Source organism: Salmo salar, chromosome ssa13 (assembly GCF_905237065.1).
Source record: "Salmo salar chromosome ssa13, Ssal_v3.1, whole genome shotgun sequence".
In the NCBI taxonomy this organism is placed as follows: Eukaryota; Metazoa; Chordata; class Actinopteri; order Salmoniformes; family Salmonidae; genus Salmo; species Salmo salar.
The window spans coordinates 91171484-91193681 of NC_059454.1; the positions used below are offsets into that span (position 1 = coordinate 91171484).

Genomic DNA, 22198 nt, shown 5'->3' on the forward strand with positions numbered 1-22198 from the left:
GCAAAATAACATGTAATAGAAACAAACTTCACGTCATTTCCCAAGTTAGTGATGATAAATTATAGAACGTTAGTAACAAATACCCTATGTGTGACTATCTTTGATATCCAACTATGAACAGAGTTCAACATGGTGTCAATAATGGTGTATTATAACATTCACCAAAATAGTTCGGGTCGTCCTACTTAGCCATGGATGACTCACTGGTGCTTAAGAAACGGGGCTATACATTGGGCATCAGTTTAGGCGAGGGGTCGTACGCCAAAGTAAAATCCGCTTATTCCGAGCGTCTGAAGACCAATGTGGCAATCAAAATTATTAACAGAAAAAAGGCGCCGCCGGATTTTTTGGAGAAGTTCTTGCCCCGGGAACTGGACATTCTTGCATCCCTAAACCACCGCAACATCGTCAAGACCTTCGAGATCTTCGAGACTTCAGAAGGCAAGGTGTATATGATTATGGAGCTTGGTGTGCAAGGGGACCTACTGGAGTTCATCAAATTCAGGGGTGCTTTGCCCGAAGATTTCACCAGAAAACTGTTTAAACAGCTGTCACTTGCAATAAAATTCGCACACGCCCTAGATGTTGTTCATAGAGACTTGAAATGTGAAAACCTGCTATTGGACCAAGACTTTAACCTCAAAGTGTCAGACTTTGGTTTCGCCAGGAGGATCAAATATGATGAGGATGGACAAATGATTCTCAGCAAAACGTTCTGTGGCTCTGCAGCCTATGCATCACCAGAGGTATTACAGGGGGTCCCATACAACCCCAAAGTGTATGACGTTTGGAGTATGGGGGTCGTTCTATTCATTATGCTCTGTGGGTCTATGCCCTATGATGACTCCAATATCAAGAAGATGCTGAAGATTCAGAAAGAGCATCGCATTGACTTCCCACGCAGCAAAGCTGTCCCGACAGAGTACAAAGACTTGATATATCGCATGCTTAACCCCGATGTGGCCCAGAGGGTAGAGATTGACGATATCCTTGAGCATGTATGGGTGCAGTCCAAATCACATGATGGTAGTACGAGAGGGGAAGATGGGCCTTCCACATCGGAAGCAGCTTGCTCCAAAAAGGAAAGGAAGGGTGAAAGTAGTAAGAATGAAAGTAAGCATCCTCATGGCAATGAGAACAAGAAAGGGGTGAAAGCAGAGGCTGAGGCCAAATCAGAACCAAAACCTTCAGTGGAGAGCAAAGAGGCAGCTGGAACATCTAAGCACACCAAGAAAAAATTATTCCCTGATGCAAGGAACAACATCCCTGCTGATTCCTGATGTTGAAGTCCTGGATTTATTCCACCTGAATAGTTCATAATAAATGGAACATACATATTTGTCAAGATGAACCATATAGACTTCGTTACATTTTTAGATGTCGAGTCTGCTATGACAAAAGGTGAGTGTCAACATTTGGGGTTTACAACAAGGCAATTTTTAGGTTGAGGACTGAAAGATTATATTGCAGAAAAAGGCATACAATAGAGGCTTACATTTGAACATATTTACAATACAAAAAAATCAACAAAGCCTCTTCTAACATTCACCAAGATTAAAATAACATCAGCTTAGGCTATGTACAATTATAGAATCTCTTTGGAACCCACATATTGTAAGTTATCCAGTCTTGGAAGGTTTCTAACACAGTACATACTATGCATTTCTGTCCAACACCCTAAAAACAGTAATGACCTGAGTTTTCCAACTATCCTTGAATTCAGAGTTGGTATTTTGACTCTGCCCTTCATTGTGCACAGACTGTTCCAGTCATAAAAGGCAAGTCCATAAAATCCAGGGGGAGGGCATGAGGTGGGGTAGAGAGAAACATGGCCGGTAATTTGCTTGATGACAACTTGCTTTAAACATGTAAGAGTTCAGTTCCTCAAGATAACTGTTCTTTCTCAGTTTTGCTTTACTTGTCAGAAGAAGTCAGATGCTTTCCTCCTCTTGGGAAGCTGCAGTAAGTCGTCTGTGATGGATGCTGGGTCCTGGGAGGCGGGGGTCCTAGCTTTGCTTGGTGTCGGAGTGCCTGAGGGAGTGGCTGGACCACCCAGGGGTGTCTTGGAGCCTGCTCCTCTGTGTGTGGGTGATGGTGTGTAGCTTGCCCTTAGAGCTTTGTCTGTGTATTTGCTGGAGGTGCGGTTTACAAGCCTCTGAAGGGCAGGGGTCAATGCTGGGCTCAGGCCTTTTGGGGTGAGACTGAAAGACAGAAATTAGGTTAAAAATAATAAAAGCATTTTAAAAGCACTAAGAATTTTGTATAACAAGAGGTCATAGAATTGAGCTATGAAAAAACATGAGGTTTTGCAATACAAAGATCAAAGCAATTTAGTTAAATAAATCGTCAATCAGTTTTTACCTTGCCAGGTTTTCTGTGACCTTTCGCAATGCTTCTTGCTTCTTTGCCCGGTTTTTGGCGGCAGCCTCATTGGCCATTTTCAAACCCAACCTCTCTCTTCTTCCTGGTTCTGGAATCTGTGTGTCAGATTATCTCAAGTTAAGAAACTACTCTGAACAATACATGTTTTTTTTTTTGGGGGGGGGAGAGACTGCCAGCCATTGGCTTGTACCTTAAATGATGGGCCGATTTTCCTCTCTTGAAACGGTGAGTCAGACCCATCCAGGCGAAAGGGGGTGCTCTCTATCTCACCCCAGGTCATCAGGGGGGACTCAGCCATACCTGGTAGGACCATATCAGGTTAGGGGAGTTTAGTTTTTATGCAGTTGGGAAAGTTTTATGGAAGCCTCTCTAACAGCACCAAATGTTGAAAAAACATCTATTCTTACCCAATAACTAAGTATTTCTGATAGTTATTTAGTTGTTGAGAATATTGAAAGTGATCTATACTTGAACATAACTACTTACCTGGGGAAGGGCAGGGAGTTCCTTCAAACCCATATCCATTCACGTTAGGGGAATCCTGGGCATTAAGTTCTTTGCCATCTGGGCCTACTTTACCCTGTTTGAACTGGAGATAAACACTCAGTCAGATAAATCATTCAGGCTCAATCCATTTAATTTGATCTTTAGATACCATGACCTTCCTCTACTTTAAAATCCCTTGACTAAAAATAGGTTACAACCATTTACTTAAAACCAATAACTTGTCAGGAAAGCACTTTACCTGTGCATTGAGGGCTGCAGCCTGTTGAAGCTGGCATTTGTTAAGGGCTTTGCTGAAGGGGTCTCCCACAAAGCGAGTGTTCTTGTGAATCACCTCCCTGGGTTTCTTGAATAGTGTGTCATCATCCTGGACACCTTATTAAATAAGATCATGAAGGTGTTCAACTCAACTTATACAATGTCAAACACAATTCATCATGTACAGTGCCTTCAGAAAGTATTCATACCCCTTGACTTTTTCCACATTTTGTTGTGCAGCCCAAATTGAAAAAGAATTACATTGAGATTTGCCGTCAATGGCCTACACACAATACCCCATAATGTCAAAGCGGAATTATGTTTTTAGACATTTCTACAAATTCATTTAAAATGAAAAGATGAAATGTCTTGAGTCAACAAGTATTCAACCCCTTTTATGGCAAGCCTAAATAAGTAAAAATTTGCAATAATAGTGTTTAACATGATTTTTGAATGACTACCTCATCTCTGTACCCCACACAATTACAATTATCTGTAAGGTCCCTCAGTCGAGCAGTGAATTTCAAACACAGATTCAACCACAAAGACCAGGGACATTTTCCAATGCCTCGCAAAGAAGGGCACCTATTGGTAGATGGGTAAAATGTAAATAAACAGACAATGAATATCCCTTTGAGCAAGGTGAAGTTATTAATTACACTTTGGATGGTGTATCAATACACTCAGTCACTACAAGGATACAGGCGTCCTTCCTAACGTAGTTGCCAGAGCCTTTAAAGCAGAGTTTAATGGCTGTGATAGGAGAAAACTGAGGATGAATCAACAACATAGTAGTTACTCCACAATACTAACTTAATTGACAAAGTTAAAAGGAAGCCTGTAAAGAATAAAACACATTCCAAAACATGCATCCTGTTTGCTGTAAGGCACTGAATTAAACTGCAAATAATATGGCAAAGAAATTAACTTTATGTCCTGAATACAAAGCGTTCTGTTTAGGGCAAATCCAACTCAACATCCCTGAGTACCCCTCTTCATATTTTCAGGTATGGTGGTGGATGCATCATGTTATGGATATGTTTATCATCAGCAAGGACTAGGGAGTTTGTTTTAAATAAAAAGGAATAGAGCTAAGTACAGGCAAAATCCTAGAGGATAACCTGGTTCTGTCTGCTTTCTAAAAGACACCGGAAGATAAATTCACCTTCCAGCAGGACAATAATCTAAAACAGAAGGCACAATATACACGAGTCGCTTACCAAGATGACATTGAATGTTCCTGAGTGGCCTACAGTAGTAGTTAAGAGTTTTGACTTAAATCAGCTTGAAAATCTGTGGCAAGACTTGAAATGTCTAGCAATGATCAACAACCAACTTCACAAAACTTTAAGAATTTATAAAAGAATGTGCAAATATCGTATAATCCTGGGGCATCATTTATCAATCATGTGTAGGTATAAATCTGTGCGTAAACCGTGCGATCATTACACACAAAGTGTGAGATTTATCAATATGATTTTTTTTTTTAGTATGCATACATTTACGCACTGCCATGACCATGCGTAAGCACAGTGTCATGTGGTGGAACAAGGGAACTGATTTTCAAGTGTATAATTGGGAAAACTTAAGTTGAAAATGTATGAAATTGTGAAAGTAATCATTTAAAATGTTTTTCGATTTAATTGCATTACCATTGTGAACTCATGCATTTGTTATGATAATCCATATAAAGTCATGAAATTGTATTTGTCACATGCGCCAAATACTAAGTACAGTAATTTGTTAAATTAGAGGCATGTGTGAAAGTGAAACCATTGTTGAAATATTATAAAAGACTGAGATAATGGGAAATTGAATGAGAGATGGCTGATCTTGCTCTGTTGGAAGATTTGGCACACGCTGCATTTCAGAGAGCACGTTTTTAGAGACAAGGTGGACATTTTTGTCTTCAGAAAGTACAGATTTTGCTCATCAGATATAGTTTCCCAAAACCAATTTAATAGGATCTTTGCGAGGATTTAAGACCTACTTTAGAAAGGCAAACACATGCCATTACGGTGCACATCAAAGTGCTATCCACCCTCTGGTTTTTGACAACGGGCACTTTTCAGTGGGAGCTTGCCGATCTGCATCTCACATCCCTCGATGGATGCAATAATCAGCAAATCTGTAACATACAATTTCCATACACCATCGTAAAACAGGTTGAAGTCAAGAGGGGTTTCTTTGCCATAAATGGGTTCCCAAATATCAACAGAGCAATAGACGGCACCCACATCGCCATAAAACACCATCCCAAAACGACTTCAACTAGGCTATGTGAACAGAAAAGGCTTTCACTCTTAATGTGCAGGTGATCTATACTTGAACATAACATAGCCACCACATTCACATGTTGTGGCAAGGTCGACTCGTTCATTCTGCAAAACAGCAACGTTGGCCTATACGTCTACAGGAGGGAGCGATAGAGGATGGATGGCTTATTGGTGAGTGTTGCCTGTTCATTTGAAGTATATTTGCCATAGAGCCCCACAGTGGATGTGTCATAATACCCATAAAACCTAGTGGTCAAACAGGGAAATGTTTCCAATCATTTTATCAATATATTCGACTCCATTTACTCAGATTTGAAAATGCTAATTAGCATCAAAGTAAACATCATGCAAAACTACAAATCCCTGCACGTCATCTCTTGCTGACACCTTTGCTAACAGGTATTGTGTCAATTTTAAAAAGTGCAAAAGACAGTTAGATTTGGGTATGTCATTTTAGGCGAAAATTGAAAAAAAGGGGCCGAGCCTCTTAACAGAATTGTCCATTTAAAGAAATGTAGCCAATTTAATTATTACTACTGTTAACTAACATTAGATAGTTAATCAAGAAATTATTACCTTTGCCTTGATTCGGCAGTCTCGCCCAGATCATCATGGCATTTGTAGTTCTTTATGATAGCCACAGTAGCAGCTACTTAGCATTTCATTTTTGGGAGGTAAATACAGGTCAATATATTGATAAGTCACCTTGTCTTAGAGAGATTTACACAGTTATCAAAACGTTACGCCAGGGTTAGCCTAAACAAAACACAGCCCTTATTTTAAGTGTTTCTAAAATCCCCTATGGGAAAAATGAATGGTGAAAAAACAATTGGAACCATTTCCCTGTTTGACTGCTAGGTTTTATGGGTATTATGACTCCTACTGTGGTACTTTATTGCTAAAACAACTTGAATTGCCCTGATGGTCCTCTCTTTGAAGCTATGTTTTTATTTGTACTGGTCAAGCAACAACTGAGTGAGACAAAACCTTTTAGTTGTACTCAGACACTGTTTCATGGTACGGCGTTGTATATTTTGTACATTTTGTACTATTTAATGAAGCTGCCAGTTGAGGACTTGTGAGGCGTCTGTTTCTCAACCTAGACACTAATATACTTGTCCTCTTGCTCAGTTGTGCACCAGGGCCTCCCACTCCTCTTTCTATTCTGGTCAGAGCCAGTTTGCGCTGTTCTGTGAAGGGAGTAGTACACAGCGTTGTACGAGATCTTCAGTTTCTTGGCAATTTCTCGCATGGAAAAGCCTTAATTTCTCAGAACAAGAATAGACTGACTAGTTTCAGAAGAAAGTACTTGGTTTCTGGCCATTTTGAGCCTGTAATCGAACCCACAAATGCTGATGTTCCAGAAACTCAATTAGTCTAAAAAAGGCCAGTTTTATTGCTTCTTTAAATCAGAACAACAGTTTTCAGCTGTGCTAACATAATTGCAAAAGGGTTTTCTAAATGATCAATTAGCCTTTTAAAATTATAAACTTGGATTAGCTAACAACGTGCCATTGGAACACAGGAGTGATGGTTGCTGATAATGGGCCTCTGTACACCTATTTAGATATTTCATAAAAAATCTGTCGTTTCCAGCTACAATAGCAATTTAAAACATTAACAATGTCTACACTGTATTTCTGATCAATTTGATGTTATTTTAAATGGACAAAAAAATTAGCCTTTCTTTCAAAAACAAGGACATTTCTAAGTGACCCTAAACTTTTGAACGGGAGTGTATGTAAATGAGATATTTCTGTATTTCATTTTAAATCAATTTTTCTTGAGCGGATGGTCGGGGGGCCGGAACATAACTACAAATAATTTGTCGACGGTAAATTGACTACAAGAAGCCGAAACAGATAAATATTTCAAACCTTGCTTACATTTGTACACGATCACGTCTCTCTCATGTGAGGGAATACTTTGGAACAGATTTCATGAATTAAAATCACTGATTATGTTGATTTTCAAAAAAACACAATCATTTTTTTTTGCTCAGAAAACTTGGGGGACCAAATAAAACCACCCACAGGGCCAAATTTGGCCCGTGGGCCGCCAGTTGAGGAACCCTGGCCTATAGTATAGTGTTTGTATGTGTGACTTCGTGGCTTTATGCACCCTATTCAAAGCACATTATAATCAAGCAAGATAACAGGCACATTTATCATGCAGGAAAATAATTGTTTGGCTCATCCTCACCCTCTGGATAGTACATGAGGGCATTCTTTGCTTTGTACTCCCAGGTCTCCAGTCCTGCCTTTACACACTCAAGGGCCTGCTTCTCAGATGACGGAAGTGCAAGGTTTTCTTCATGCCGCTAAAAATCCGAAACATGCTGTTATAACATATCTGTTAATTGAAGGAGAAAATATAATTGCTTTCAACTCATGAAATAACACGCTAGGAACATTACATACTACAGCATTTGAGTAGTGTGCAATTCACATGTGATCAAATGACAGATTATGGCAAGTGTACCTGTTTAAATTCAGCCTCTGCCTCATACAGCCACGCATGCCTCAACTTTTCCTTGTCTTCTGCTAGAACCATGATCTGCTCAAAGGATGCATTATCCTCGCTTGTGTTCTTAGCCAGGAAGCGATCAAGAGAGGGCAGCTCTTTCTCTTCCTCGTCTCCTTCCTTGTTCACTACAAACACACAACAAACACAGGGAATACATCTTACTGCTGTAATTGAGTTCTTTACATAGCACTATATAAGAAATCAACGACCAATTACCACTGGATCATAACAGTGGGAAGACCAATACTCTAAATTGTCTTGAGAGCCATTGTAAAGTTGGGTGTCCTTAAGCTAAGCATACATTATACGACAACAAAAATCTTTACATTGGGGGAGCAGTCACATTATGCGAAATCTCGGTATAATCTTGTAATCCTAAAGTCTGCAATTGGTGTGCTCACATTACATGAGTTTGCTTACTTACGGGCGCTTTCCAACAATGCAGAGAGAAATCAAAATAGAGAAATAATAGAAAAGTAAAACACGTAATAGTAATAATAAATACACAGCGAGTAATGATAACTTGGCTATATACAAGGGGTACCAGTACCGAGTCGATGTGCTGGGGTACGAGGTAAATGAGGTAGATATGTACATATAACTAGGAATATGTGGCAGATAATTAAATAGCAGCAGCGTATGTGAGGAGTCAAAAAAGTTAGTGCAAAAAGGGTTAATGCAGACAGTTAAATAGTTAACCAAATAGCTACCGGGACTAACTATTTAGCAGTCTTATGGGATGGCTTGGGAGTACAAGCTGTTCAGGGTCCTGTTGGTTCCAGCCTTGGTGCATCGGTACCGCTTGCTGTGCGGTAGCAGAGAGAACAGTCTATGACTTGGGTGGCAGAAATATGACAATTTTTAAGACTGCGTTGCTGTGTGTGGACCATGATAGATCCTTAGTGATGTGGACATCGAGGAACTTTAAGTTCTCGACCCGCTCCACTACATCCCCGTTGTAACTTAATGATGGTGTTGGAGTCGTGCACCCACACAGTTGTGGGTGAACAGGGAGTACAGGAGGGGTCTAAGCATGCACCCCTGAGGGTCCCCCGTGTTGAGGGTCAGCGTGGCGGATGTGTTCTTGCCTACCCTCATCACCAGGGGGGCGGCCCGTCAGTTAGTCCAGGATCCAGTTGCAGAAAGAGGTTTACAGTCCCAGGGTCCTTAGCTTAGTGATGAGCTTGAATGACACTATGGTGTTGAACACTGAGCTGTAGTCAAATAACAGAATTCTCACGTTGGTGTTCCTCTTGTCCAGGTGGGAAAGGGCAGTGTGGAGTGCAATAGAGATTGCATCCTCTGTGGATCTGTTGGGGTGGTATGGGAATTGGAGTGGGTCCAGAGTGTCTGGGATGATAGTGTTGATGTGAGCCTTTTAAATAATTTCATGGCTACAGATGTGAGTGCTGCGGGGCAATAATTTAGACGGGTTACTTCGGCATTCTTGGGCACAAGGACTATGGTGGTCTGCTTGAAACATGTAGGTATTACATGTAGGTATTGTCATTTCCCTCTTCAAAGGAGGTGACACTCTTGACCCAAATTGCTACAGACCTATATCCATCCTACCCTGCCTTTCTAAGGTCTTCGAAAGCCAAGTCAACAAACAGATTACCGACCATTTCGAATCCCACCGCACCCTCTCCGCTATGCAATCTGGTTTCAGAGCTGGTCATGGGTGCACCTCAGCCACGCTCAAGGTCCTAAACGACATCGTAACCGCCATCGATAAGAAACAATACTGTGCTGCCGTATTCATTGACCTGGCCAAAGCTTTTGACTCTGTTAATCACCACATCCTCATCGGCAGACTCAGTAGCCTTGGTTTCTCAAACGATTGCGTCGCCTGGTTCACCAACTACTTCTCTGATAGAGTTCAGTGTGTCAAATCGGAGGGCCTGCTGTCAGGACCTCTGGCAGTCTCTATGGGGGTACCACAGGGTTCAATTCTTGGGCCAACTCTTTTCTCTGTATACATCAATGATGTCGCTCTTGCTGCTGGTGAATCTCTGATCCACCTCTACGCAGACGACACCATTCTGTATACTTCTGGCCCTTCTTTGGACACTGTGTTAACAACCCTCCAGACAGGCTTCAATACCATACAACTCTCCTTCCGTGGTCTCCAACTGCTCCTAAATACAAGTTAAACTAAATGCATGCTCTTCAACCGATCGCTGCCTGCACCTGCCCGCCTGTCCAGCATCACTTCTCTGGACGGTTCTGACTTAGAATTTGTGGACAACTACAAATACCTAGGTGTCTGGTTAGACTGTAAACTCTCTTTCCAGACTCACATCAATCATCTTCAATCCAAAGTTAAATCTAGAATTGGCTTCCTATTTCGCAACAAAGCATCCTTCACTCATGCTGCCAAACATACCCTCGTAAAACTGACCATCCTACCAATCCTCGACTTCGGCAATGTAATTTACAAAATAGCCTCCAATACCCTACTCAACAAGCTGGATGCAGTCTATCACAGTGCCATCCGTTTTGTCACCAAAGCCCCATATACTACCCACCACTGCGACCTGTACGCTCTCGTTGGCTCCAGGTCATCTACAAGACCCTGCTAGGTAAAGTCCCCCCTTTTCTCCGCTCACTGGTCACTATAGCAGCACCCACCTGTAGCACGCGCTCCAGCAGGTATATCTCTCTGGTCACCCCTAAAGCCAACTCCTCCTTTGGTCGTTTCTCCTTCCAGTTCTCTGCTGCCAATGACTGGAACGAACTACAAAAATCTCTGAAACTGGAAACACTTATCTCCCTCACTAGCTTTAAGCACCAGCTGTCAGAGCAGCTCCCAGATCACTGCACCTGTACATAGCCCATCTATAATTTATCCCAAACTACTACCTCTTCCCCTACTGTATTTATTTGTTTTATTTATTTTGCTCCTTTGCACCATATTATTTCTATTTTAACTTTGAACTTTCTTCAAATAACAAATCTACCATTCCAGTGTTTTACTTGCTATACTGTATTTACTCTGCCACCATGGCCTTTTTTGCCTTTACCTCCCTTATCTCACATAATTTGCTCACATTGTATATAGTCTTATTTTTTCTACTGTATCATTGATTGTATGTTGTTTTACTCCATGTGTAACTCTGTGTTTTTGTATGTTGTCGAACTGTTTTGCTTTATCTTGGCCAGGTCGCAATTGTAAATGAGAACTTGTTCTCAACTTGCCTACCTGGTTAAATAAAGGTGAAATAAAATAAAAATAAAAAAATTACAGACTGGGTCAGGGAGAGGTTGAAAACATCAGTGAAGACACTTGACAGCTGGTCAGCGCACCCCTTCACTACACAAGATATGACCAAAAATGTCTGGTATGTCAGAAAAATAAATCGGGACCTAATATGCTTATCAGGAAAGCGCAAGAACCCAAATCACACATCTTTCACTCGCTCGCATTATGCGACCTACAACGTCTTGGTCGGAGCCTACGACTTTTACGATTTACCGGTTATCCCAGAAATGAGTTGTGGATCGCAAATCATTGCAAAATCACAATTTAAAATTGTGAAATGTATGGCGAACTTTAGACAGAGTAGTGCCATTCTCAGTCACCCTGGTGAACGGGAACTTACCCACGTCTGTTCCTTTCTTGTTTTGGCCCAGTACAGAAGAGGGAGATCCAGGACGACCCTCTGGTGTCTCAAAGGAAGCTGGAGTAACATCTAAACAAACCAGTGGGTGGCACATTATTATGGCACCACTGCTGCATTCATAGACAACCAGTACATTATGTGGAAAAGAGTTTCCTTGACACGGTTTACTTATCACCTTACTCACATGGGGCAGTGGAGCGTGGTGTGGACTTGGCTAAAGATGACCCATACTTAATGGATATTTCCCGCATCTTCCCAAGATCCCCATTTTCCTCAGCTTCGAGGTAGTCCTTCTGTGCATGTAACTTGGTCACATCTGGGAAAAAGTCCCTCTGGATGATCTTCTCTAAACTCTGTTGAAAGTCATACAAAACAGACAAGTTAGGAAGACATTGGCAACTGTCAACACTGCCAATCCCCAACACACACAGCACATACTAAACAATGCGGTTGTATGTATAACATCACCACTATGTTTGTTAAATCACATTTATCTGTATTGACCTTAACACTTAGATTTGCAGCAACACTGTAAACCTATTGTATTATTAGACAGCTGCAGGTAGGCTAAAATGAGCACTGGCTAACTAGCTAGCTTAGCTGTCTGTTCCACAACGTTAACGTTACCTCTATGTAGTTTTCTTCATCGAGAACCTTTCGGTTTGTTTTCTTTGTTTCCTCGGGTGGCTGTCGAAGAGCAACTGTTGTGACAGGATTAGCTGGGACAAGGGTTCCAGACATCAGCGCCTTTCCAAATCCTTCCATTGTCGGTCGCTTGAAGAAGTTAGCGAAATGGTCTCTGGTAGCCTTGACTTCTCTGTTAGCTAGCTAGCTAGCCAAACAAAACCTTGCTGAATGTAAATAATCCCGTTATAAACTAAAAAGAGCCTCTGAAAATAGAAGCGTATGAATACCTTAATTTAATTCACGTAGTTATATCATTAGTTCTTAGTTGACGTTTTGCTAATCAAGAAACGTCATGCGAAGAATGTACACGCGTGACGTCACCAGAAATGTCTGGCAGTGACGTTTTTAGAATGAATCTAGCCTCATTATTGCGTTGGATGCAAAGTATCCAAAAATGTCCACACGATAGGCATATCAGGCATAATCTTCTAGTTTTCCATGTTTTGCAAACTAAATGTTGTCCTTTTTTGTCGCCTCCACTTCGCTCTTCGGTTTTTAAACCACACCTATCGAAATAAAATAAAATTAAGCTACATTGACTACACGTTTTAAACGTAATAAAACAAACTGATTTAAAAGCGGACAAAAAGAAACACGTAGCTGCCTACCTCTACTCGCTCTTCGTGTAAATGAGTACTCAGTGCTAGTTTTTCCCGCGTTTTCACATCTGGATACTGGTTCTGAAGGAACAGCTCTTCCAGAGCGTCCAGCTGGTTCTCGGTGAATATGGTGCGGTGTCGCCGGGTGCGCCTCTGGACCTGACTGAAGGACTGCTCCTCTCTGTGGGTATTTCCTCCTGGCCTGCATGGCTCCGGAAACATTCTTCTGGACCTTGCATATTGGCATGCTGAATTAAAATAACTTTACATGTAAGTGTTTTTATTTTTGAATAATATTTTTTCTCACAACAAACATACACATATGAACAACAACTTACAACTTTACATTTAAGTGTTGTAGGCACATTGATTTAAGCACATTGATTTCAGGTCAAAGCATGAACATATAGGCCTTCATGGCTAATGGGAAAAACAACTGAACTGCTTTAAACATCATCATTAAACAAACATATATTGCGAGAGAAAAATGAAGCGTGATCATAGTGTCAAATTTGTCATAGGTTTAAGTCTTACTTTCAGGAGGATAGTCAGCCTGGAACACCTCTCCACAGTGGGAGCAGTAGCAGCAGCATGAACAGGTGTGCTGTCGATGTTCTATGTGGCTCCCAGCAGTAATACTCTCTGCTCGTTCTCCATCCTCACTTGGTACGGGGTTGTGGGTGGCACCAGACTGCCTACTCTCCTCACTGTTACTTGGAAATCTGTTCAGTATATTGTCAATGGTGAATGGAAACTTCTGTCTCTCCATCCTACTTGACCCCTCCATGACAAGCTTTCTGCCCAAAGAATTCACTTGAAATTCAAACTAGTGTTAAAAGTGCCAGCCAAGGCATCCAGTTAATGCTTCTGGGTAAAGCATATGCCATACAGTAATCCTATCCCTTCTCCACTGTGCTCAACGACACACCCACTCGTTCTCATTTTATAAGAGAAATTTAACAAAGAAAAAGAGAAAGCAAAAAACATAATCCGCCTATAGACCAGACACATATAAAATGGTTGAAACTTAATTCCCAACTAATCTGGGCAGTTTGGAGAGGGTGTTAGGGGGATGGGAGATTCAGCTAATCTGGCCCCATTGCTTTTCTTTCTGAAAAATAAATCAGATTTCACTGTATTAAATTAGGGGTACAGAGCTTCTAAGATCCTTATTGTTGTGGTTTTAGAGAAAGAGATTGCTTGGTATTAGAAACCTGGACTTATAGATGAACCTTTTGGTGTGACCAAGGACCTATTGGGGATTTGCCCCTGAATTCCTTTCTTCACAACACTTGCAGTCCTCATTTGTTTGAGTTCAACAACAAAATTCACACAGTTCTATTTATTTTCTATACATTTAGAGAGATTCACCATTTAAATACAAAACACAACAGCAGGGTTTATATCCCTAGTTTTCAATCAATCTGAATCATACAGTTCCAATACGAAGGTCTACGACTTATTGATCCTTTATATAGAGACAATTGAATTTGGTCATTTTTGTTGTCACAGCACCCATCCTCACCACACAAAACACAAGACAGGCTGGGAGTAGCACAGGGTCAGCTGCAGAGCAGCCGGCATTCTGCATTTTTCAGCATAACAGCCATTCACAAAGGGAGCATATTCAGAGATGAAACATCAGTCAAAATGTACAGGTATGGATAGCCAAAGCTTCTGACAATCTCTCTGTTAGTATTCACAGCATGATTACTGGGCCTTATCTATGAAGTGCAGTCATTCAGTCTGACTTCTCTGACAATGTGCACTGCTGAGGTGAATCTATTACAGGTTGTATTTATTCTCCAACAAATCCTTTGATTTCATATAAGGCAACACACCTTTTTATCAAGGAATTAATGGATTTTCAGAATCTGTCCTAAGCTCCTCAGATAAGGAGCGTTTGAAAACAGATAACAATAAACACCACCACATCCCTTTCACTGGGGTTTAATGGCCAGCAGATTGTTGATGTATAGTTTTTTGAGCTGTTGAGATCGCTATCTCTGGTCTTTGTGATTTTTCAAAGGAAGACATTGTATCACATCCACATTGGTTCAAGGGTGTTAAGTTCATTACCAGGGATTAGTATGATAAAAGCACATTATATTGTTGTTGTCAAAGGCATTATTGGTGTGTAAAAACAGAATCCGGAAAACATACCAAAAAATGAGAGAACATTTTTGTAGTTTTACAGCAAAGTACCTGCAATTCTACCCATTTTGTAACTACCTATACCATGTTAATACAATATCTGAGAGAGAATGACTAAACTAATCAATAGGTTTCCCCTGGAGGTCAGGGCCCCTGGGGATGTTCCCTGCGTGCCCAGTCGGTATTCAGCCATAACTACTACAAGTTTGGAAAGGCTAGACTAACTACAAATCAAAACATTGTTAGCGGACATGGCTAATTGAATGACTGACATAACAAGCGAAAAACTGCCAATGCACAACCATTTAGAAATTGCAGCTGGTGTATTCTACTCATCTTACTCTCAATAGTAATTTGAGACTCCGTCTGTGTAAAAATATATATACACTGCCGTTCAGAAGTTTGGGGTCACTTAGAAATGTCCTTGTTTTTTGTCCATTAAAATAACATCCAATTGATTAGAAATACATTGTAGACATTTAATGTTGTAAGTGACTATTGTAGTTGGAAATGGCAGATTCTTTGATGGAATATCTACATAGGTGTACAGAGGCCCATTATCAGCAACCATCACTTCTGTGTTCCAACGGTACGTTGTGTTAGCTTATCCAAGTTTATAATTTTAAAAGTCGAATTGATCGTTAGAAAACCCTTTTGCAATTATGTTAGCACAGCTGAAAACTGTTGTTCTGATTAAAGAAGCAATACAACTGGCCTTCTTTAGACTAGTTGAGTATCTGGAGCATTAGCGTTTGTGGGTTCGATTACAGGCTCAAAATGGGCAGAAACAAAGAACTTTCTTCTGAAACGCGTCAATCTATTCTTGTTTTGAGAAAGGAAGGCTTTTCCATGTGAGAAATTGCCAAGAAACTGAAGATCTCGTACAATGCTGTGTACTACTCCCTTTACAAAACAGCACAAACTGCATCTTACCAGAATAGAAAGAGGAGTGGGAGGCCCCGGTGCACAACTGAGCAAGAGGACAAGTACATTAGAGTGTCTAGTTTGATAAACAGACGCCTCACAAGTCCTCAACTGGCAGCTTCATTAAATAGTACCCGCAAAACACCAGTCTCCACGTCAACAGTGAAGATGCGACTCCGGAATGCTGGCCTTTGTTGTTAACTGACTTGCCTAGTGAAAACCTCTTAAGGATCTGACTCTTTTTTTAAAATGTTCGTCTAAAATAACATACCCAAATCTAACTGCCTGTTGCTCAGGACCTGAAGCAAGGATATGCATATTCTTGATACCATTTGAAAGGAAACACTTTGAAGTTTGTGGAAATGTGAAATTAATGTAGGAGAATAACACATTAGATCTGGTAAAAGATAATACAAAGAAAAAAACATGTTTTGTTTGTTCCATCATCTATGAAATGCAAGAGAATAGCCATTATCTGACTTTGGACTCTAGGCACAATTTAGATTTTGGCCACTAGATGGCAACAGTGTACTTTCAAAGTTTTAGAGTTATCCAATGAACCATTGTATTTCTGTTCAAAACGTTCTATCAAGTCTGCCTAAATGTGCCTAATTGGTCAATATATACATTTTCAAGTACATAACTGCGCACTCTCCTCAAACAATAGCATGGTATGTTTTCACTGTAATAGCTACTGTAAATTGGACAGTGCAGTTAGATTAACAAGAATTTAAGCTTTCTGCCCATATAAGATATGTCTATGTCCTGGGAAATGTTCTTGTTACTTACAACGTCATGCTAATCACATTAGCGCACGTTAGCTCAACCGTCCCGAGGGTGGAACACCGATCCTGTAGATCCTTAAGAGGTTATCCTGATATGGATAGGGGGCAGTATTTTCATGGCCGGATGAAAAAATGTACCCGATTTAAACTGGTTACTACTCTTGCCCAGAAGAATATGCATATTATTAGTAGATTTGGATAGAAAACACTCTGAAGTTTCTAAAACTGTTTGAATGGTGTCTGTGAGTATAACAGAACTCATATGGCAGGCAAAAACCTGAGAAAAATTCTACCAGGAAGTATAGGATCTGAGAAATGTAGTTCTTCTTTCTAGTCCCTTTCGAAACTACAGTATCTGTGCTGTTACGTTGCACTTTCTAAGGCTTCCATTGGCTGTCTAAAGCCTTCAGAAAGTGGATTGAGCCTTCTCCTGTCTCTGGGCAGAGTATAGGAGCTCAGTTACTGAGTGGTCTGCCTGAGGACAAAGAGATTGGATACGCGAACACACTGTTTTTTTCTTTTCCTCCTTGAATGAATACACTATTGTCCGGTTGGAATATTAATCGCAATTTTACGTTAAAAATACCATAAAAATTGATTTTAAACAGCGTTTGACATGCTTCTAAGTATGGTAATGGAACATTTTGACTTTTTGTGTCTCGAATTGCGCTCGCGCGTTACCCTTTGGATAGTGACCTGAACGCACGAACAAAACGGAGGTATTTGGACATAACTATGGATTATTTCGAACAAAAACAACATTTCTTGTGGAAGTAGCAGTCCTGGGAGTGCATTCTGACGAAGATCAGCAAAGGTAATACAATATTTCTAATACTAATTCTGAGTTTAGGTTGCCCCAAACTTGGCGGGTGTGTGAATAGCTCACCGTGATGGCGAGCTATGTACTCAGAATATTGAAAAATGTGCTTTCACCGAAAAGCTATTTTAAAATCTGACACAGCGATTGCGTAAAGGAGTTCTGTATCTATAATTCTTAAAATAATTGTTATGTATTTTGTCAACGTTTATGATGAGTATTTTTGTAAATTCACCGGAAGTTTTTGGTGGGAATACATTTTCTGAACATCACGCGCCAATGTAAAAAGCTGTTTTTGGATATAAATATGAACTTGATTGAACAAAACATACATGTATTGCATAACATAATGTCCTAGGAGTGTCATCTGATGAAGATCATCAAAGGTTAGTGCTTCATTTCGCTGTGTTTTGGGTTTTATTGACATATATGCTTGCTTGGAAAATGGCTGGGTGATTATTTTGGTCTCTGTACTCTCCTAACATAATCTAATGTTTTGCTTTCGGTGTAAAGCCTTTTTGAAATCGGACAACGTGGTTGGATTCAGGTTTATCTTTCAAATGGTGTAAAATAGTCGTATGTTTGAAAAATGTAAATTATTGGATTTTTGAGGTTTTTGTATTTCGCGCCATGCGATCCCATTGGCTTTTGGCTAGGGGTTCCGCTAGCGGAACGCCTAGATGTAAGAGGATAATAAATAAAGGTTAAATAAAAAATTAATGAAATAAATAAAAATGGTTGAATTGCTGCAAAGAAACCACTACTAAAGGACACCAATAAGAAGAAGAGACTTGCTTGGACCAAGAAACACGAGCATTGGTCTGATGAGTCCAAATTTGAGATTTTCTGTTCCAACCGCCGTTTCTTTGTGAGATGCATAGTAGGTGAACGAATAATCGGTTCCCACCGTGAAGCATGGAGGAGGAGGTGTGATGGTGTGGGGGTGCTTTGCTGGTGACACTGTCTGCGATTTACTTAGAATTCAAGGCACACTTAACCAGCATGGCTACCACAGCATTCTGCAGCAATAATCCATCCCATCTGGATTGCGCTTAGTGGAACTATCATTTGTTTTTCAACAGGACAATGACCCAAAAACACAGCTCCAGGCTGTGTAAGAGTTATTTGACCAAGGAGACTGATGGAGTGCTGCGTCAGATGACATGGCCTCCACAATCACCTGACCTCAACCCAATTGAGATGGTTTGGGATGAATTGGACCGCAGAGTGAAAGAAAAGCAGCCAACAAGTGCTCAGCATATGTGGAAAGTCCTTCAAGACCGTTGGAAAAGCATTCCTCATGAAGCTAGTTGAGAGAATGCCAAGAGTGTGCAAAGCTGTCATCAAGGCAAATGGTAGCTACTTTGAAGAATATAAAATATATTTTGATTTGTTTAACACTTTTTTGGTTACTACATGATTCCATATTTGTTATTTCATAGTTTTAATGTCTTCACTATTATTCTACAATGTAGAAAATAGTACAAATAAAGAAAAATCCTTGAATGAGTCGGTGTGTCCAAACTTTTGACTGCTACTGTGTGTCTGTGTGTATGTATATATATATATATATATATATATATATATATATATATATATCTATCTTCGGAAAGTATTCAGATCCCTTGATTTTTTTCCCCACATTTTGTTACGTTACAGCTTTATTCTAAAATGGATTCAATTAGTGTTTTTCCTCATCAATCTACACACAATAACCCATAATGAGAAAGTGAAAACAGTTTTTTAGAATTTTTTGTAAATTTATTAGAAATAAAAAACAGGTTATTTACATGTGTATTCAGGCCCTTTGCTATGAGACTCGAAATTGAGTTCAAGTGCATCCTGTTTCCATTGATCATCCTTGAAATGTTTCTACAACTTGATTGGCGTCCACCTGTGGTAAAAGCAATTGATTAGACATGATTTGGAAAGACACACGCCTCTCTATGTAAGGTGCCACAGTTGACAATGCATGTCAGAGCAAAAACCAAGCCATGAAGTCGAAGGAATTGTCCGTAGAGCTCTGAGACAGGATTGTGTCAAGGCACAGATCTGGGGAAGGTACCAAACAATTTCTGCAGCATTGAAGTTCCCCAAGAACACAGTTGGCTCCACTCTTAAATGGAAAAAGTTTGGAACCACCAAGACTCTTCCTAGAGCTGGCCGCCTGGCCAAACAGAGCAATCGGGGGAGAAGGACCTTGGTCAGGGAGGTGACCAAGAACCTGATGGTCACTCTGACAGAGCACCAGAGTTCCTCTGTGGAGATGGGAGAAACTTCCAGAAGGACAACCATCTCTGCAGCACTCGACCAGTCAGGCCTTTATGGTAGAGTGGCCAGACGGAAGCCACTCAGTAAAAGGCACATGACAGCCCGCTTGGAGTTTGCCAAAAGGCACCTAAAGGACTCTCAGACCATGAGAAACAAGATTCTCTGGTGTGATGAAACCAAGATTGAACTCTTTGGCCTGAATCCCAAGCGTCATATTTGTATTTGTATTTATTATGGATCCCCATTAGCTGCTGCCTTGACAATATAATTTATTCTGAATCCATTATGGTTGTGTTTATCGTCTGTCGTTGAAGAGCACATTCCGATTTGAATTGTTTTCACCTGGTTTATAATATATATGGCTATACATTTATTTATGGCTTTAAAGATACTTAAATTACCTAATTCATATTTTGTAAACATACTGTAGGCGGGCATTAAATGTGATATGGATTATTACATTTATTTCAGTAAATGTAACACTGTAATCTTACATTTTCTCAATTGTATGCCCGTAAGCTAATAACTGTCATGTCTGTTGTACAGTTCCCTCTGTAATTATTGGGACGGTGAAGCATTTTTTCTTCTTTTGACTCTAAATCAAACAATGACTATGAGGTTAAAGTGCAGACTGTCAGCTTTAATTTGAGGGTATTTTCATCCATATCGGATGAACTGTTACAAATTACAACACTTTGTGTACATAGTCCCCCCATTTTAGGGTAGCAAATGTACTGGGACAAATTAACTATTGTACCAGTCAAAAGTTTCGACACACCTATTTTTTTCTTTATTTTTACTATTTTCTACATTGTAGAATAATAGTGAAGACATCAAAACTATGAAATAACACATACAGTTGAAGTCGGAAGTTTACATACACCTTAGCCAAATACATTTAAACTCAGTTTTTCACAATTCCTGACATTTAATCCTAGTAAAAATTCCATTTTAGGTCAGTTGGATCACCGCTTTATTTTAGAATGTGAAATGTCAGAATAATAGTAGAGAGAATTGTTTATTTCAGCTTTTATTTATTTTATCACATTCCCAGTGGGTCAGAAGTTTACATACACTCAATTAGTATTTGGTAGCATTGCCTTCAAATTGTTTAACTTGGGTCAAACGTTTCAGGTAGCCTTCCACAAGCTTCTCACAATAAGTTGGGTGAATTTTGGCCCATTCCTCCTGACAGAGCTGGTGTAACTGAGTCAGGTTTGTAGGCCTCCTTGCTCGCACACGCTTTTTCAGTTCTGCCCACAGATTTTCTATAGGTACGAGGTCAGGTCTTTGTGATGGCCACTCCAATACCTTGACTTTGTTGTCCTTAAGCCATTTTGCCACAACTTTGGAAGTATGCTTGGGGTCATTGTCCATTTGGAAGACCCATTTGCGACCAAGCTTTAACTTCCTGACTGATGTCTTGAGATGTTGCTTCAATATATCCACATCATTTCCCTTCCTCATGATGCCATCTATTTTGTGAAGTGCACCAGTCCCTCTTGCAGTAAAACACCCCCACAACATGATGCTGCCACCCCCGTGTTTCACGGTTCAGATGGTGTGCTTCGGCTTGCAAGCCTCCCCCTTTTTCCTCCAAGCATAACGATGGTCATTATGGCCAAACAGTTCTATTTTTGTTTCATCAGACCAGAGGACATTTCTCCAAAAAGTACGATCTTTGTCCCCATGTGCAGTTGCAAACCGTAGTCTGGCTTTTTTATGGTGATTTTGGAGCAGTGGCTTCTTCCTTGCTGAGCAGCCTTTCAAGTTATGTCGATATAGGACTCGTTTTACTGTGGATATAGATACTTTTGTACCTGTTTCCTCCAGCATCTTCACAAGGTCCTTTGCTGTTGTTCTGGGATTGATTTGCACTTTTCCACCAAAGTACATTCATCTCCAGGAGACAGAATGCGTCTCCTTCCTGAGCGGTATGATGGCTGTGTGGTCCCATAGTGTTTATACTTGCGTACTATTGTTTGTACAGATGAACGTGGTACCTTCAGGTGTTTGGAAATGTCTCCCAAGGATGAACCAGGCTTGTGGAGCTCTACAATTTTTTTCCTGAGGTCTTGGCTCAGAGGCACTGAGTTTGAAGGTAGGCCTTGAAATACATCCACAGGTACAGCTCCAATTGACTCAAATGATGTCAATTAGCCTATCAGAAGCTTCTAAAGCCATGACATCATTTTCTGGAATTTTCCAAGCTGTTTAAAGGCACAGTCAACTTAGTTTATGTGAACTTCTGACCCACTGGAATTGTGATACAGTGAATTATAAGTGAAATAATCTGTATGTAAATACTTGTTGGAACAATTACTTGTCATGCACAAAGTAGATGTCCTAACCGACTTGCCAAAACTATAGTTTGTTAAAAAATAAATTTGTG

General features: G+C 40.3%; 2 protein-coding genes across 2 annotated transcripts; one reads left to right on the forward strand and one right to left on the reverse strand.

Moving 5' to 3' along the window:
* The first annotated feature begins 191 nt into the window (after positions 1–191).
* LOC106568212 (testis-specific serine/threonine-protein kinase 1) lies at positions 192–1280 on the forward strand. The gene has a single exon (XM_014138358.2). The coding sequence runs from the start codon at positions 192–194 to the stop codon at positions 1278–1280; it is 1089 nt and encodes a 362-aa protein (XP_013993833.1).
* Positions 1274–13088, reverse strand: LOC106568209 (splicing factor ESS-2 homolog). Its single transcript, XM_014138354.2, has 11 exons — positions 12865–13088; positions 12197–12762; positions 11754–11922; positions 11549–11638; positions 7902–8071; positions 7623–7740; positions 3128–3261; positions 2869–2971; positions 2573–2682; positions 2362–2477; positions 1274–2201 (listed from the first exon to the last, which is right to left on the reverse strand). The coding sequence occupies exons 2-11, from the start codon at positions 12332–12334 to the stop codon at positions 1922–1924; spliced, it is 1428 nt and encodes a 475-aa protein (XP_013993829.1). The 5' UTR covers positions 12335–12762; positions 12865–13088; the 3' UTR covers positions 1274–1921.
* Positions 13089–22198: the final 9110 nt, after the last annotated feature.